This window comes from Odocoileus virginianus, chromosome 28 (genome assembly GCF_023699985.2).
Source record: "Odocoileus virginianus isolate 20LAN1187 ecotype Illinois chromosome 28, Ovbor_1.2, whole genome shotgun sequence".
Classification (NCBI taxonomy): domain Eukaryota; kingdom Metazoa; phylum Chordata; class Mammalia; order Artiodactyla; family Cervidae; genus Odocoileus; species Odocoileus virginianus.
Window position 1 is genome coordinate 7,674,737 of NC_069701.1, and position 18,474 is coordinate 7,693,210.

Sequence of the window (18,474 nt, forward strand, 5' to 3'; positions counted from 1 at the left end):
CACTCTTTGCAACCCCATGGTCTGTAGCCCGCCAGGCTCCTCTGTCCACGGGATTCTCCAGGCAAGAACACTGGAGTGGGTTGCCATGCCCTCCTCCAGGGGATCTTCCTGACCCAGGGATTGAACCTGGGTCTCCTGCACTGCAGGCAGATTCTTCACCACCTGAGCCACCAGGGGTGCCCTGGGGAGGTTAGTTTTAGTTTCCATTCAGTCGCTCCATCGTGTGTCCAACTCCTTGCGACCCCGTGGGGAGGTTAACAGCTCTTGTCAAATACACCCTGACACTGGGTGACGTGGGCCCCCATCCCTCACTGGGCCTGTGTGCTGTATGTCTTGGGATCCAGAGTCTTAATTAGACTCAGGCGTATCCTCCGAGCCTTTCTGTCCTGGCCTAGGAGGCCACGACCCGAGCAGCTCAAAGAAAGGCTATATTGGATTCTCCATGTGTGGATTGGATTAAAGAAACACACACAGACACACAAAACACACATGTTTCAAATCCTTAGGTTCCATCTTCGGTTCCAATCTAGAGGACAGGCCTCAACGCTTCTGACAGCTCAGCCCAAAGCCCAGGGCTCTGTGGGAAAGGTTCTGAGAGTCTCCGGACACATCCCACCCCAGCCGGTGGTTCTCACCGCCCCAGCTGCATCATGTTCTTCCTTTCCCTACAGGGGAGGAGCCAGCTGAACCATGAGAAGGAGACGTTTGCCCAGGACCACCCCGAAGTGAAGTCCCTGGAGGAGGTGGTGAGGCTGGTGAAGCCCACGGCCATCATAGGTAGGAGGAGGGGGTGGCCCGCTGGCTGCTCAGCCCAGCTAATTCTCTTGACTTGCAGGCAGAGACTGAGGCTCAACAAGGGGGCTTTAGCAACCCGTGGAGATGCAGCTCTTTCCCCTCACGTCCAATTCAGTGCTACAGACTTTTACTGAGTTATTGCTGCATGTAAACCATAAAACGAGGCACCACGCTGGGATTCACAATGCAGAATTGCTGCATAGAGTGGAAAAGCGCAGGCTGGGCTCTCTGACCAAGATGAAATGAGCACTCCTCTCCCAAGGAGGGGGAGTCTGGCATCACCCCTCTCCTGTGGGGAGCAGCCCACTCTAAAGGGCAGTGGCCAGGAATGCCTTCACAGGTGTAACCTCACTGGGAAGGGGCCTGGGATGGACCAGTGGTCCCTTAGGACTAAACAGGGGGTCTCAGCCTGCTCAAGCAGGAAGACCCTTTTCTCTCATCCTCTGTTCTCCCCATGGCCGATGACATCCCCCAAGACTCCTGAGCCTTCTGCTCTGTATCTAGTTGCCCGCCAGCACCACCAGGAGAGGAATGGGGTGTTTATAAAGCGTAGGCATCCCCACCACCCCCCTTCTCCCCGTAGGTGTTGCCGCCATCGCAGGAGCCTTCACGGAGCAGATCCTGAGGGACATGGCCTCCTTCCATGAGCACCCTATCATCTTTGCCCTGAGCAACCCCACCAGCAAGGCCGAGTGCACGGCTGAGAAGTGCTACCGGGTCACCGAGGTCAGTGGGGAGTGCTTCCTGCCCGAGGCTGAGAGGACACAGTAACAATGGCTTTGAGTCACCCTATGAGTGGGGTGGGAAAAAAAAAATGGAGGTGGCCCTCAAACCCAGGTCTGGCTCCAAAGCCCTGGCTCTTCCCATTATGCCTTGGTGCTCAGGGTCCCCTCACATAGAGCTTTGACCAGAACTCGAGGTGCTGGTAGACTCTGCACACCCGGCTTGGCTCTCTGGGGAGGTGACAAGTTAGAAAGGCACACCTTCCCCTTCCAGTGGTTTTGTGGCCGCCAGGGAGCCCGGTGGGAACTCAGCTTTCCCGTCAGATGAGCAGGCCTGCTTTCAGCACCCACAGTGTCCTCAGCAGAGCGCCGAGCCCTCGGGAGAAGGTGGAGAAGGGGGTCAATGTTCAGAAGACAAGACTAGGCCACCGAAACTCCCTCAACCCATCTTCAAGCTCTGTCTCTGGTTTTCTTCCCGCCCCCAGGGCCGAGGGATCTTTGCCAGCGGAAGTCCTTTTCCAAGCGTGACTCTGGAGGATGGCAGGACCTTCTTTCCCGGGCAGGGCAACAATGCCTACGTGTTCCCCGGCGTGGCCCTGGGAGTCATTGCCGGCGGGATCCGGCACATCCCGGATGAGATCTTCCTCCTGACGGCAGAGGTATCCCCGCTCCCTGCTCCCGCGCACACTGGGAGGGCCTGAGCTGGTCCCTGAAGACTCCTTGTCTTGTTTCTGCTGCTCCCTGCCCCCTAAGCCCTTCAGTGGTTCCGCAAAGGGCGCCAATGTCACGCTTCTCTCAAGATCACCTTGAGGCTTGAACACCTCTAAAAACACACACAGGGTCCCTAAGTGGGGCGAAGTGGGGTAAGGAAGAGTCAGTGGGAGGGGGCGTTGGCAGCAGGCCCTGGCACTGAGGGGACATACCTGGCGGAGCTCCCTGCCTCCCAGCAGTACCCGTGTGCCTGGCAAGAACAGAAATGCCACCGAAACCACCTCAAACGGTGGGCTCATGAACCATGACAAGCAATCGATTCTTCCAACCGTGGGTGCTGGCCACGTTACTGGTAACTTGTAGCAAAATAAGCCCCACTGGGGCAGCTTTCTGTAAGGAAGGTTGCATGCTGGGTTGGCCTGCTTTGAGTACCCATGTCTTGAGCAGAGACGTGGGTGTACACCTGCCCCACATATCTTACTAGAAAAGCTCCCAGAAGGGCTCTTTACTGGGCACGGTGAAAACAATGAAAGAATTCACTGAGGATGACAGCCCACATTCATAATAATGGTTTTTAGTAACAGTTACAGTGGCTGACACTTAGTCGCTTACTAAATACCAAGCCCTTCACATTTATCTTCACTCTGAGGAACAACAGCAATAGAAATGTTTCTGTTAGAAAGTTAAGCTAATCCGAACTATGTTGTTATCATTCAGTCGCTGAGTTGTGTCTGACTCTTGGTGACCCCATGGCCTGCAGCACACCAGGCTCCTCTGTCTTCCACTATCTCCCAGAGTTTGCTTAAACTCATGTCCATTGAGTTGATGATGCTATCTAACCACCTCATCCTCTGTCCTCCCCTTTCTCCTTTTGCCTTCAACCTTTCCTAGCATCAGAGTCTTTTCCAATGAGTCAGCTCTTCACATCAGGTGGCCAAAGTATTAGAGCTTTAGCTTCAGCATCAGCCCTTACAGTGAATATTCAGGGTTGATTTCCTTTAGGATCGACTGGTTTGATCTCCTTACACTCCAAAGGAATCTCAAAACTATAAACAAATATCAAACACATTCATCCCCAGTGAGCTCCAAAGGCTCAACTGTGATCTCTGGCCTATGTCTGTGTTCCCCCCTCACCGGGGCACTGGGGAGAGCCCCAGGCCAGCATGACAGAGAACGGCTTCCACACAGCCCTACCCAGCCCTGCTCCTATGAGCCCCACAAGAAACTAACTGCTTCATGCATCAAATTCCTTCTTCCCATGTCTCCTGGAGGCCCATCAGCCTTGCACAGGCCTTGTGCACACTAGCTTTGGTTTTGTGCTGTGGTTCTCTGTCCCTCTTGTCTAAGTATTTTGTGTTTGTATTTCTTCTGGTTGCTTTGATTGGTGGTGGTGGTGTTTGGTGGCCATAGGCAGAACTGTCTGAAATCCCCACTGGATAGGAAGAGTCACTTCCTGCTTGGAGTTGGCCTGCAAGCAGGTTCCCTGTTGTGCAGAAACACGGTTGCCAGAGCCTTCCTCTGCAACCCCCAGAGACATCTGCCCAACCCCCACCTCATGCTGTGGGACAGTTCAGCCCCATCGTTTCCGGAATAGTGTCCATGAAGCAAGCGGGAACCCCTCCTCAATCTACTTCTCAGTCACTTGCTATGAACAGCACAAGGCCCCTGCCTCCCTGGAGCTGACAGTCTGGTCTTCAAAGTCCTGGCAGGTTACATTTCTGAAAAGGGCACTTTTAAATTAAGATAACTTCAGTTGCACCTCATTTTTCTATATAAAAAGTAACATGTGTTTTAGGAGATTTACATGCACTATCTCATGTCATCTTGACAGCCTGGTAAAATATAGCAATCATCCCCTGTGTTAAAAACAGGGAAACAGAGGCACTGAGAGTTCAAGTTGCTTGCCCCGGGTCACCTGGCTTGTGAGCAATGCGCCAGGACCAGGCAGTTTGCCTTGAAGCCGCAGCAGAGCATCGGCGATGCCCAGCGTCTAAGAAGCAACCACAGCTACCGAGATCTAACTCTTCTCTGCAGGAGCTTTCTAGCTGCAGATCTATCCCTGGGAATCCTGCTTCCCTCTGATCAATCCATCCTTGATAGCTCCACAAAGAGGATCCTTCGAAGCCAGGAACAGGCCCTCTTGTCTCCTAAACTTCAGACTTTCATATGGCTTGTTGGTGCTCCCAGGAAAGTCCCAATCCCTTCACATGGTTCATCCCAGGCCCTCCTTCCCTCCCCCTGCCTTCGGCCTGTCCATCCTTTTCACAGTCATGCTCTCTCCCCCCTCCAATAATTTTCATGTTCTGTTCCTTCTCCTCTCTTCAAGAAATTCACTGATACTTGGCCCTTCAGGTCTTAGCTTCTGTCTTCTCTTCTGAACGCCTTTTTTTATTTTTATAAAGAGTGAGCCTGCACTGGGCTCTTCTCTGTCTGAACAGGGTCTTACCCTCTCTCCTGCCCGCCTCTACCTCAGCTGCTCCAGCTTCCTCTCTCATGTCACCAGCCTCGCCTCCCTTTTTTTTTCCTTTTTTTGCCTCCTCATGAGGCATATGGGATCTTAGTTCCCCGACTAGGGCTTGAACTTGCATCCCCTTGCGTCTCCCACATTGGAGAGCTTCCCAGGTGGCTCAGTGGTAAAGAATCTACCTGCCAACGCAGGAGACTCAGGTCCAATCCCTGGGTTGGGAAGATCCCCTGGAGGAGGAAATGCAACCCACTGCAGTATTCTTGCCTGGAGAAGTCCATGAACAAGGAGCCTGGCAGACTGTAGTCCGTGGAGTCCCAAATAAGTCAGACATGACTTAGCGACTAAACAACAAAAAACCCCCGCACTGGAAGCGTGGGGTCTCAGCCACTGGACCACTAGGGGGGCCCTGGAGGACTGGGCCCCGCCCTCATCTGTGCCTGTAAGTCCTGTCTCCTTGAGGTCACTCTAGTCGTTCATTTTCCACGGACGCCAGCCTCCGGGAGGAAAAGACCGGCTTCTCCGCGGCGCTCTTCCACACCCAGCGCAGAGCCTGGCCAGTCGCAGGGCTCTGTGAAGGCTGGGCCGAGTGAGAGGAAAGCAGAGCGCCAAGCGTGAGAACGCGGCCCGTGTCCCTCCAGTCTGCCAGACTCTGAGGCAAGACCACCTCCTTCCCCGGTCTGTTCCGGGGCACAAGACTTCTCCCGTGGCTCTTTCCCAGATTTAAGCTTGACACAAGAAGGCGGGGTGGGGGTGGATTCAGGGCCACATCAAAGAGGCTGTTCTGCAAGGCTGGCTGAGCACCAGGCCCCCGGCAGGAGGAAGAGGCTTGCGGGGGACGGCTGCCCCTCAGAGAGCAGCCTGTAGCTGGGAGGGGAGCTGCGGGAGGCGGCGTCCCAAGGTGAAGGCTCGGAGCATTTATGCAGGGAGCAGGTACTGCCCATTGTGGGGTCACCTGCGGGAGAAGCAGCCAGTCCCCACCTGGGCCAGGGCTGGGACGGCGAATCAAGGAGCCCTGAATACAGAGATGCAGGACAGTCGTGATGGACGCCCAGGATGCTCCTTAACATGGAAGGGGCTGGAGCTCAGGAAGCGAGGGACTCAGGCCTCCCGAGGCAACAAGTTAGGCCCGCCAGGGTGGGGTGGGTCCTGGAGTCTGCTCTGTGCACACATGTGTGGTTGGCCCAGTCGTGTCCAACTCTTTGCGACCCCAGGGGCTGTAGTCCGCCAAGCTTCTCTGTCCATGGGATTCTCCAGGCAAGAATACCGGAGTGGGTTGGAATTTCCTTCTCCAAGGGATCTTCCCGACTCAGGGGTCAAATCCACGTCTCTGCATCTCTTGCACTGACAGGCGGGTTCTTTACCTGCTGCTCTGCAGGTCACTAGTTTATTCATCTTGGCCCTAGTGATTTTCCTTCAGAATTCAGAGCACCTCATGTTGTTTTAAGCCTCAGCTAGTCTCAAAGGACTTAAAGGATGTGTCCTTGTTTTAAGCCTAAGCTTTAAGCTCCCCGGGGCCACGAGGTAGTGAGACAACAGAGGAAACAGCAGGGACCGGCCACCTATGAGGGGCGAGGTGAGTCTCCAGTGTATTGGGTCAGGCTTGTCCTGGAAAGGCAGAAAATCAGCTTATTCCTCTCTGTTGTCTCTCCCCAGCAAATTGCCCAGGAGGTCTCTGAGCACCATCTGTCGCAGGGGAGACTGTACCCGCCCCTCAGCACCATCCGAGATGTGTCTCTGAGAATCGCCATCAAAGTAAGGGACTCCTCACCCCTTTAACATGGGTGGCGGGGTTCGTCAACTCTCTCTGACTTTAGGGGGACTGAGGGGAGGGCAGCGCTGGCCACATCCTGGCTCCCTGGCCTACACTGCATGCTCCCCAAAGGCTGCTGACAAACTCTGGCCTGTAGCTCGAGTCCCATCCCCACACCCACTCAGGGCAGTTCTGGGAAGCTCCTGCACTTCCCCTCAGACCCCAGGCAGAAAGGTCATCAAAGTCCACAGTTTTGTGGACCAGAACGTGGGTGGGATTTTTTTTAAATGAATCATAAGTGCCCATTTATACAGAAAGGTCAACTTGCATAGCATCATGGAAAGAGCTTGGGCTGTGGAGTCCCAGCCCTGCCAGTCAGCAGCAGAGGCACCTCAGGACAATCACTGAGCCTCAGTTTCCTTCTTTTCCAAAGAATTCCTCTCCCCCAGAGTTTCCGGTCTTCCCTGGTGGCTCAGTGGTAAAGAACCTGCCTGCCAAGCAGGAGACATGGGTTAGATTCCTGGGTTGGGAAGGTTCTCTGGAGAAGGAGATGGCAACCCACTCCAGTATTCTTGCCTGGAGACTCTCATGGACAGAGGAGCCTGGTGGGCTCAGTCTGTAGGGCGCCAAGAGTTGGACATGACTGAGCAACTGAACAACTCCCAGAGTTTTGGAGAACATTAAGAGAGAACACTGAGAAAGCTCCACACTTGGCACCTTTCTGGCCAGAGTAGACACTCATGCTTCCTCTTTCTCTCAGGATGGCTGGGCCATGGGGTGATCAAGTTCATGGAACAGTCTAAGCATAAATGTCACCCAACAGATGATGCAGAGATGATGGGTATTCAGAGAACCAGAACATAGTGCCCTAAAGACTGACCTAACGTTGATAATTGTTGCATCTGGATGATAAATACATGATGGTTTATAATAACATTATTTCTATTAATATGTATTTTACATTTTCTATAAGTTTTAAGAATAATTTCAGAACATGCATTGCACGACAGACCGCATGCAGTCCCCAAGTGTTGTCCCATGTGGGTTCCAGAATCAGACTTTTGGGCTTGCTGTCCTCAAGCCCAACTGTCCAGCTGATAGTCCAGCTCCACCCTGTCCAGTTCCTTCCTTTCGGAGATATTTAGCTTCATGCTCTTGTGAAGCCAAAGCTAATACCCAAAGAACATTGTCCAGGCTGTTCTTCCAATTCAAGCCGCATTTAGGAGAGACAAAGTATCAGGTACTCAACACTTTTGCCTGCTACCTAACTTTATCCTCACACCATGCCAGAGGAAGCCATCATTACCCCCACCTCACAGATGCGGAAACTGGGGCTCAGCCAGGATGGCGTCACTGCCAAGGACCCACAGGCAGTCGGAAGCAGAAGCAGACTTTAGCCTGAAGCCTCTTGCCCCAGACCGTGTTTATTCCACTGTGTCAGAGCTCCCTCACGAGGCAGAAAGCTCTGGCTCCTTCCTCTCCAGTGGCTTCAGGGTCACAACCCACGAGAGGAGCATGCCTGCCACGGGGTGTATCCCCTTCCGCAAGCTCCCAAGCGAGGGTCTTCAGGCAGGCTCCTCCTTACAGCCAGTTCCTCAGTCACACATATTTTTTCCTAGGTCCTCGACTTCGCGTACAAACACAACCTGGCCTCCTACTACCCAGAGCCCGAGGACAAGGAGGCTTTTGTAAGGTCCCTGGTCTATACTCCAGACTACGACTCCTTTACGCTGGACAGCTACACTTGGCCCGAGGAGGCCATGAACGTTCAGAACATCTGATGCAACCTCAAAGGCTGGGCTGGGGCTGGATGAAGCCCAGGGTAACATTGACAATATAAATGGGTTCAAAAACGGCCATCCTTGTCATTGTGTTTTTCCTTTGAACTTTCTGGTGTGAGGGGAGAGGCCCAGGCATAAGATGAATAAGAGCTTTGTCCCTGAAGGAGGCCTTGGGTTCACTTTTCTGTAACCCTCCTCAGGCTTCCTTCCCAAGAATTTCGTCATCTACGAATTGCCAACTTTTGGCTAGACCTTGCAGAAATCTAGACTCTGCCTTGACTAGGTCTGGGGTCTAGAAGAGGAAATGAAATATGGGCACAAGGCATTTTGCCACCAGGGAGAAAGTGGTTAAGTCCCTGAAAGAACTGCGGATAAAGGTCGTGTGCTCAGGAAGGGAGAAGATCCTTCCTATGAGGGCATAAGAGAAGGCTTCATGGTAGTGTGGTGTCTGCAGTGGGTGCCCAGGCCAAAGGATGGGGCAGGGTGGTGAAATAAAGAATGCAAGGGCAACCACTGGCCAGAAAGCGTGACCCACCCGCCAGGGAGTTCAGTCTCTGCTGGACGAATACACAGCCTTCAAGACTCAGAGGGCGTGAGGGCTGAGTGTCTGCCTCGGAGCAACTCACAAGTCAGAAAAGGTCACTGCCCTGTGGGTTGCTGAGAGTCAGGCATGCCTTTGTGGTGATTTCCTAAAGGAAAACCAGAGAAACGCGGGTGGGGACGGTCAGCAAACCAAGGAGGAAGAGAGGCTGTGAGGGGAAGGGCCCCGTGGGGAGTGTGAGGGAAGACTTGATTTCATGTTCCTGACTCAGGAACTTTCTCTTCCGCCCTTCACACTCTGAAGTAGTTCAGCAAACTGGAACGGCTTGCCTACAGAAGGCTGTCAGTCTGCGTGTCTCTTATACCAGGTTCAGTCGTAGCCGTCACCTCCCTTGTGTCCAGCAGAACCCACACCATGGGGAGGGTGGGGGGCACAAGCCTGCGGCCCCCACAATGGAAGACCCTGCTAAACTGCTAACATCTACTGGCATGGCAGTGTCCAGACCCCGCTTTCATTGTGCAGCTCCGGAAAGAACAATCCATGCCCAGAGACCTACCACTGTCCGCCCTGCTGCTGCCGGCTCAGCCTGAGGGTCTCCGCTGCCCACCATGAGCAGGTCCTACATGACCACCCCTCAGCGACGGGCCAGGGGGGCACCTGGGATCCTGGAAGAGCGATCAGCAGAGACATCACGTCACCCCCTGCCTGGGTCTTATTCTTCCAACACCTGCTTCCTGGGTGCTGGTGCTCAGCCGAGGACATCCTGAGGAAACGTCGCTGTTCTGTAATCTGTGGCCTCATACTGAGAACCTCTCATGGTCAGAAGAGGGGCTGAAGAGTGAAGCTGGAATCTGAACACCAGGGACCCTTTCACATGATCTTTTCTACGTCCTGTCCCACACTTGCTCTGTATCCCAGCTGCACCTTCTTTATACTCAATGCGACAGAAAAGAAAAATAGAGAAAATCAGTGAAACCAAAACAGGCTGACAAGATCAACTAAAATGACCAACTTTAGCTATGCTGACAGAGACAAAAAGAAGATAATTACATTTCCTGTGTTCCAAGCACAGGGATCATCTTGCAGGCCCTGAATACATGCGCTTTCAGGCCTGTGCCCTTAAACACACTTGGTCTCTACCTGGAAAGTCCTTCCCTCTGCTTCTCTGCCCTTTATCAGCTACATTTCAGTTCAACCAGCTTTCTGCCTGGAGACAGCATTCATCATTGGAGTGCAAATACATTCGACTCCAGGAAGTCTTCTTGGGCAGAGTTAGTAACTAAATTAGAAATCAACAACAGTAAAAAAGAAAATGGGAAGTGTCCAACTCTTTGGAAATTAGACAGTATATTTCTAAGTAAGTCATGGTAAGAAGAAATCACAAGACAAATTATGTATGTTGAATTAAATAAAAATTAATGAGTTATAGCTAAAAATAGTGCCAGAGGGAAATTTTAGAGCTTTAAAGGCCAATATCAGGGGGCAAAAAAAATAAAAGTCCTAAAACAATAACAAACTTTCTCCTTAAGAAACTACAACAGGAAAAGCAAACAGAATTCAAAGCAAGCAAAGATTAGAGTAGAAATCAATTGACCTATAACAAATCAAAGAATTGAATTAGTAATTCAAAATCTTCCCACCAAGAAAAGCCCAGGCCAAGAATTCTTCATGGGTGAATTTTATCAAATATTTAAATTATAAATAATACCAATCCTTCACAAACTCTTTCAGAAAATGGAGGATGGAATACTTCCAAAATCATTCCGTAATACTGGTACTACCCTGATATCAAAACCAGATAAAAAGCAACACACAGAAATTGCAGACCAATATCCCTCATGAGTATAGGTGCAAAATATTTGCAGGCCAAATGTATCAATATTAAACACAACAAACAAGTGGAATTTATCTCAGGAATGCAAGGTTGTTTTAACATTTAAAAACTGATCAAGATAGTACATGATACTACTAGAATGAAGGACACAAACCATCAGATGATGTCAATGGATGTGGAAAAAGCATTTGAAAATACCCAACACCTGTTTATGATAAAACTTTCAACAAATGAATAGAAGAGAACATCCTCAACCTAACCATACTTAAAAGTCAAAGAATGAATACTTTCTCCCTAAGATCTGGAAGTTTGTTTCCACCACTTGTGGTCAACATGGAGGGTCTAGCCAATTCAATTAAAAAAGAAAAAGAAAGTAAAGGCATTCAGAGTGGGGGGGAAAAAGGAGTAAAACTGCCTTTGTTTACAGATAACATATTCTTGTAAGCAGAAAATGCCAAAGAAGAGAGCAGCACTTGCTTTGCTCTCGCCCTCCCTTCCTCATTCCCTCTCTCTCTCCTAACAAATGAGTTTAGGAAGCTCATAGAAAGCAAGGTCAATGTACAAAAAGCAACTGTATTTCCACAGACTAGCAGCAAACACTAGCAATAAAATTAAGAAAACACTGCAGTCACAATACCATCAAAAAGAAAAAAATACTTAATTTAAGAGGTACAAATCTTGCACAATGAAAACTATAAAACAGTGATGGTAGAAACTAAAGATTTAAGGGAAATGGTCCATGTACATGTTTAAGATTCAATATTATCAAGCCTGCAGTTCTCTCCAAATTATCTATAAATTCAACACTAGACCTATCAAAATTCCTACAAGCTGTTTTTTGTATAAATTGACAGATTGATCCTAAAATTTATAGGCAAATGCAAGGGACTTAGAATAGTCAAAACTTTTGAAAAAGGATGATGTACATGATTCAATTTCAGAACTTTCCATAAAGCTACAGTAATCAAGACTGTGTGCTCATATAGATCAATGAAACAGTTGAGAATTCAGAAATAAGTCCTTCATTTATGGTAAATTGATTTTTCAATTACCAAGGTAATTCAGTGGAGGAAAGGATGGTATTTTGAAGAGATGATGCTGGGGACAACTAGATATCCACATGCAAATATATATATACACACATTTATTTCATACCATATACAAAAATTAACTCAAAATGGACCACAGATCTAAATATAAGAGCTAAAATCTGTACAATTTCTAGAAGGAAATGTAGCCAAAAAGTCTTTGTGACTGATTGAAGAGATTCTTAGATACAATTTAAAAGCATGATCCATAAAAGAGAAAATTGATAAATTGTACCTCATTAAATTTTTTAACTTCTGTACTTTGAAACAAAACATTAAGGGGAAAAAAATGACAGGTAACAGATTGGGAGACAGTATTTGCAAGTTATATATCTGATAAAGGCATTAGAGTCAGAATATATAAGGAACTTCTACAACTCAGTAAGATGACAAGACCCAACTGAAAAAAATGGGTAAAATATTTGAGTTGATATATTACAAATGGCTAACAAGTGTATGAAAAGATGTTTAACATTAATTGTATTAAAACTTAAAACTACAATAGGATACCACTTCCCACTCACCAGAATGGCTATAGTAAAAAAGAAAGAAAAGAGAGAGAAACAGTCTAAGTGTTGGAGAAAATTAGAACCTCTTCTAGCAGGGCTTTGTCTCCCAAGCACTATGAAGTTGAGGGAAATTTCCCTCTATCTTTTAAAACCTTCATACTAACTCCCAGCCTCTCATCTTTGGTCCCAGAACTCAGCAAGTGTCTTTCAGTATAGTGGCTGTAACCTGTGGGTGCTGTGGCGGTACCAACCAGATCCCTCGAATGGTCTGAAACACTCATTAATGGCCAGCTGCCAACAGTATTATCACAGTGCTGCCTGGGAACTGCACTTGACTGAAAGATGATGCTTCATTCAAGCTTACGCCCTCTTCCCCAAGGACAGCCTGCATCTAATGACGAATCCAAAGGTCCAAGCCCCTTGCCACAAGTGCGGACATCCCTAAATGGCCATCTCAGCTTCACAGCTCCATGGGAGATTGGCTAATGCTACTGTTGCATCTGTATGTATCACCATTCGGCTTCTGCAGCATCCTGGTTCTCTTGCTCCGTCACAGTATTGTTGAGATGATGCTCCAGTAAGCCTCCAAGTGCAAACCTCTACCTGTTTCCTGAGAAACTTGACCTGCAACGTGAAACTGGCCAAACCTCTCAATTTTCCAGTCTGTTGCACCAGCCCCAATGTGGCCACCAGAAGCCTCGCTGGGTTTCTTTTTCCTTCAGTAGAGACCCTGCTGCAGGAATCAAGCCTGATCCTTAGTCCACATCCCAGCAAACATGTCCTAGTAAATGCCCCCAGCAAACAAAACGGCCACTCACCTCAGGAGAACTCCTTCCTGTTTGGAATTTCTGTTTACCTAGTCCATGTTGCTCTCACAGCTCTCAAGAATCTTTAAACATGATTCTTGAAACTTATCTATATTTTTATGGATGTTGCAGAGAGGGTGTTGGGCTGTCATGACCTACTACATCCTGTCTAGAAGTGAAAGTTTCTAGACACAGATTTTCAAAATTCCAAATGTTACTTTTTTCTCTAACTTAATTGTACTCAGAAAACTTGTGTTATTCAAATGTTTTAGAATTTTGCTGAAATTATATATGATCTTATATGCAAATTTAATAAAATATTTCATGTACTCTTAGAAAAACATGGATGCTCACTTATGTTCATGGGATCAAACTTATTGTTTTGTTCAAATCTATGTCTTTACTGATTTTTGTCTACTCGATCTGTTTCTGAAAGAAAAATAATAAAATTTCCTATCACTCTGATAAACTTGTCTATTTTCCTTGTGGTTCTTTCCATGTTTGCTTTATAGATTTTTGAACTGTTATCTGATACATAGAATTTAGAATTGTTATAACTTTTTGGTGAAGTGAACTTTTGAAACTTTAAGTAATGCTTTTATCTCTAGTCATGCCTTTGCTTCTACTTTTACTAAAAATGACACAGCTATACCATCTTGCTTAGTTTGTCTTGCTCTCCTATAGTTCATTATTTAGATGTTTAAGGTCTTGTACTAGCTGATGAAAGGTGAATACTAACAAATTATTTCTCGAACTGAACTACATTGCCACACAGTGTGAATCTATGGTTGAACTAACCTTAATACATATCACCATTTTATCAATTCCATAATAAAACAAAGTATCAAGTATCTATTAAGTTACACAGTTCAAAATCATATAAAATGTTAGATGTCTGACAGTTCAGTTCAGTAAAAATACTACACTTAAAAATAATAGTTAATAACTTCCAATAGGTGTGTTGAAGAACTACAAGACCTTCAAAAATTTTATAATTAAGAAATGTTTTAGCTACAAAGTATCTTTCCCTGTATAAAGTTTACTAAATAAAAGGAACTATTCTATACATCCTGCACAAAATCAAGGCAACATGGAATTTCCAGTAGAAATTTTCCATAGCCTCTTCCCATTCTGTCTTCAGGCCCTCCCCTTCAAAACTGCATCCCAAGCGTAAACAGATTGACTGTAAAGCTTTTTTTCTCTAAAAATATTACACACACACACACATGTGTTTCTGTATGATGTATATTTTACATGAACTTTCAGAGATGTGATTTTTTTTCAAACTGGAGCCTTTCATAACAGCACAAAATGAGATTTATAGAAAGACAATAATCACTAAGTCCTAGTAAGAATTCAACAGAATCAATTGTTACACAAACCTGATGCACACAGGTACACATGTGGGATGGTAAACATAGGAGCAGACAATCATAAAGGTCTTACTTGCAATATTTGAGATGACTAGAGGAATAAACCTCATATGGTTTACAGTGCTGTTCCTAATTCCTAGGGTTTTAAGTCTATATGATACTAAAAATATACCAGTATTGTGCTGAGTATTTTGGTACTTAATCTCTCAGTTTCTTATACATTATTTCTGGCATGGGAATAGTAGTAAGTTAAAGAGGCTGCAATTTTGCCACGCTTGTGGCTGTTCAGTATTCCTATGGGAAGCTTCATTAGACTTGTCATTCATTAAGCCTATGTTAATACATATGATAAATTAAGTCCTGTCTCAAGTTCCATGTCCAAGACAACAGCATGAGGCAGGCAAGTTTTACTGAACGCAACAGTTGTTTCTATGGCCACTGGAGTCTTTGAAGCGCAGCCGCATTTTAGAATGATATTTCTCCAAATATAAAAGTTGCTTGCTGTTAAAAGCTCCACGGCGCTTTTGTCTTATAAACTGGACCGCCTCTTCATTTTTCATTCCACCTTCCATTAATGCCAGGGCGACAAGCACTGGAGTTCTCCCAAGACCTGCAACACAGTGAACAGCAATGCAACAACCAGGTTCTTCCCGAAATTTAATGCTTAAAAGACTTAACCAGTCATCCACGATCTGGTTAGAGGGTGATGAACCATCATCAAAGGGCCAATCCAAAACCTGGATGCCTTCTTTCTCCACCAGAGCAGTGTCATAAGTTGCTTCACACACTCTTACTATTGTCGTAACTCCGTACTTTTTAAGGTCCTCTATGAATTTGCTTAAGGTTGCACTGGTTGGATTATGTGTAATAAGAAATCTCATGTTCCTGTATGTGACTTCCACAGGAGCTGGGCGGGTCAGTGGAGCCATGTTAATTTAGTTTAAAAAAAAAAAAAACAACTCGATACGGTTACAGAAAAAAAAATTAAATTTCTGAACGCAGAAATGCTGTAAAGAAACTGAAGTCTACTCCAATATGCCCCACTCGAAATTCTCAATGCTTTAGATACGAAATTGGGAGTAACAAGGAAATGAAATGAACCTGCTAACACGAAGCCATCCTTCAGTTCAATAAGACTGAGTCAATGGAAAGAAAGAGCACCGAGGTTTACCCCATCCGGGTCGGAATTCTTGTAAAAGGCTCCGATGGTTTCAAGAACACACGTCTGTGTCCAGGGTGACGCTCCTATGGGGGCTTCTTGGTGGAGCAGTGGTGAATTTCTACAGTTCACTTCTCCTCATGAAGGTCGTGCTGTGCCTGGCAGTAGTCTCCGGGGACCTTCAGAAACTCCATAAATGCGTGACCAACACCACCACAGGAAGGACTTAGTTTACTCATTAAAGACTGTGGCCTAACCATACAGCCGGTCCCGCAGCACAGGCGGCGGTGGCGTCGGCTGAAGAGGAGGGAGCTTTGGCTGTCGTCGCGGAGAGAACGGCGGCGCAACTCCGAGATCCACCGAGCGTTCGCGTCGAGAGAGCCAATCGGCGCTCCCCGAGGCGCGCCTCCGTCACAAACCCTTTCTTTTATAGTCGGCGTGACGTGCCCTCTTCCTCACCAATCGCGGAAGGGCGGGCCGAGAAATAGAGCGCCACAGTGTGGGGCCCGCCCCCGCAACGTCCCCACGGCCGCTTCCCCGCCTCCAGCCGGGGAGGAAAGGGGCTGAGGAGGGACTTGGGGACGGGAATGGACCGAGTCAAAACCTGAGAGAGGCTGGAGACAGTCGGAGGCGAACCGAGACAGATGGGAAAGGGAAGGTAGTGGCAGGACCCCGTCCATTGACCCTGCTGTATCTTCCTCCGTCGGCATCAAGGTTTAGCCGTGACATATTGCTAGGTTTTTTTTCGATTCGATCTGACAAACTTTGTCTTTAAAGAACTTAAGTCTATTTACATTATTTTTATACATTATTTTGTTTTACCTTACAGTGTTGTTATTGCTGTCTCTGCATCTATTTTTCTCATATTTTTGTGCTAATAGACATATTTGTGTATTTCTTTATCTTTTGTTTTTTTTGGAGTTAAGATTTTTTCCTCCCCTAAGTTCATATTTTATTTCCACTGATTTGAAAATGTGTAATTGTGGTTTAAAGTTCTTAGCACTTACTACTCTTGAGTCATACAGACATACTCTGTCAGTCTTGTCCGAATCTTTGTCACGCGACTGTAGCCCCCAGCCTCCTCTGTCCGTGATATCTCCCAGGCAAGAATACTGGGTTGGGCTGCCATTTTCTACTCCAGCGAATCTTCCAGGGATGAAAGCGATGGAACCAGCCTCTCTTGTGTCTCCTGCATTGGCAGGCGGATTCTTTACCCTTGCACCACCTGGGAAGCCCAGCAGTTATTACTGAGCCCAGCTCAACCTATTTTAATTATTAATGCCGTCAAGCATTTTTTAAACCCCACATATTACATTGTTTATAAAAATCAGGGTTTGTTTTAATTTGCCCAATATGTCAGCAGTTTATTTGCTCACTGTTTCTTGCATCTCAACTCTTCTAAGAATATTCTTCCTTATCTAACAGCATTTGGGGGCAGTTCCTTTAGTTCCTATTGTATGACCAACTTTGGTAAATATTTTATATAATCTTAAAAATATGCATTTTCTCATTGTTGAAAAATATATTGTTGGTGGACATCTTTGTGTTTTTTTTAAATAAACTTTTTTTCTATAATTATTTTACTTTGCTTTCATTTCTGATAGTTTCACTGGGTACACAATTCTACATTGCCATTTTCTCAGACCTTTGAAGATATTCCTTGTTTTCAGTTTAACTTTCTAATAGTTTTAGAATTTTCTAAAATGTCTAGACTTTCTTTACTGGCCTATACTGGGCCTATTTCTTCTCTCCTCTTTCTTCATTCTTTGCTCTTTCTTCCATCCTTCATTTCTTCTTTAATAACTGAGTCCACTATATGGAGGGATGTTAACAGTGGGGAAAACTGAGTAAGGAGTGTACAAGGAATTCTCTAAAACCGTTTTAACTTTTTTTAATTATTTAAAACTACAAAAAACACAGAAGCCAGCTTAAAGATCTCCCACTGATCATGATTTTTATATCAATAATATACTGAATTATTAGTTATTGAATAAAATTTAAAAAACTGTAAGTCTATATGGATATAAATGGGGAGAAGAAAACACTTTGCCATAGAGTAGAATGCCAACTAATAAATGTAGCAGCAATAGTAAAATTAGAAAAATCTGTATTTAGCAACCATCACAATTATGCATTTAGCAAAGAGACATCAATATGTGCCAAACCTAGTGAATGAAATTTGATGAGGAATGGATATTTACTTTCAAAAGTACCTACCATAGAGTATCAATTAGTTATAAAAGAAAACAACTTGATAGTGGTAAACCCAGCAGGTATCACTTAATCAAATGATCAGAGTTAATATGACCAGTAATGAGAAAGACTGAGTGGGTACCACCTGATAGAATGGCATGCAAGGAACATAGCAGCACTTCTGTGATATTCCTGAGAAACAAAATTTTCTTGAATTTTGAATTTTATCAAATTACTTAATAAAATACCTTACTTGAATTTTATCATGAGGAAAAATCATGCATCCAGGCGGAAGAACTGAGATCTTCAAAAGTGTCAGCCATGAAAGTCAAGTAAAGGCTGAGGACTGTTCAGGTAGGAGATTAGGAAAATAACGTCAACTAAATATGTCAACATGATCATAGATTGCACTCTTTCACTTAAAAAGACATTACTGCCTGCCAATGCAGGGGACACGGGTTCAATCCCTGGTTCAGGAAGATCCCACATGCCTTGGGGCAACTAAGCCTGTGAGCCACAACTACTGAGCCTGCATGTCACAACTCCTGAAGCCCATATGCCTAGATCCCATGCTCCACAACAAGTGATGCCACCTGCCACCAGAATAAGAAGCCTGCATACAGCAACGAGGAATACCCTTGCACAGCAACAAAGACCCAGCACAGTCAAAAGTAAAATAATTTATATGCAGAGTACATCATGAGAAATGCTGGGCTGGAAGAAGCACAAGCTGGAATTAAGATTG

The 18,474-nt window shown here is 46.2% G+C and overlaps 1 protein-coding gene and 1 pseudogene across 3 annotated transcripts in view; one reads left to right on the top strand and one right to left on the bottom strand.

Moving 5' to 3' along the window:
- ME3 (malic enzyme 3) overlaps positions 1 to 8,302 on the top strand; it is a 223,911-nt gene extending 215,609 nt beyond the window's left edge. For all 3 annotated transcript variants that reach the window (XM_070457156.1, XM_020881253.2, XM_070457155.1), the window contains 5 exons: positions 672 to 777; positions 1,379 to 1,521; positions 2,003 to 2,176; positions 6,349 to 6,447; positions 8,065 to 8,302. In XM_070457156.1, the coding sequence (XP_070313257.1) occupies positions 672 to 777; positions 1,379 to 1,521; positions 2,003 to 2,176; positions 6,349 to 6,447; positions 8,065 to 8,226 (684 nt within the window). In that variant the 3' untranslated portion in view covers positions 8,227 to 8,302. The remainder of the gene's footprint in view (positions 1 to 671; positions 778 to 1,378; positions 1,522 to 2,002; positions 2,177 to 6,348; positions 6,448 to 8,064) is intronic.
- Positions 8,303 to 14,233: 5,931 nt separating this feature from the next.
- LOC110129742 (protein tyrosine phosphatase type IVA 1 pseudogene) lies at positions 14,234 to 15,312 on the bottom strand (annotated as a pseudogene).
- Positions 15,313 to 18,474: the final 3,162 nt, after the last annotated feature.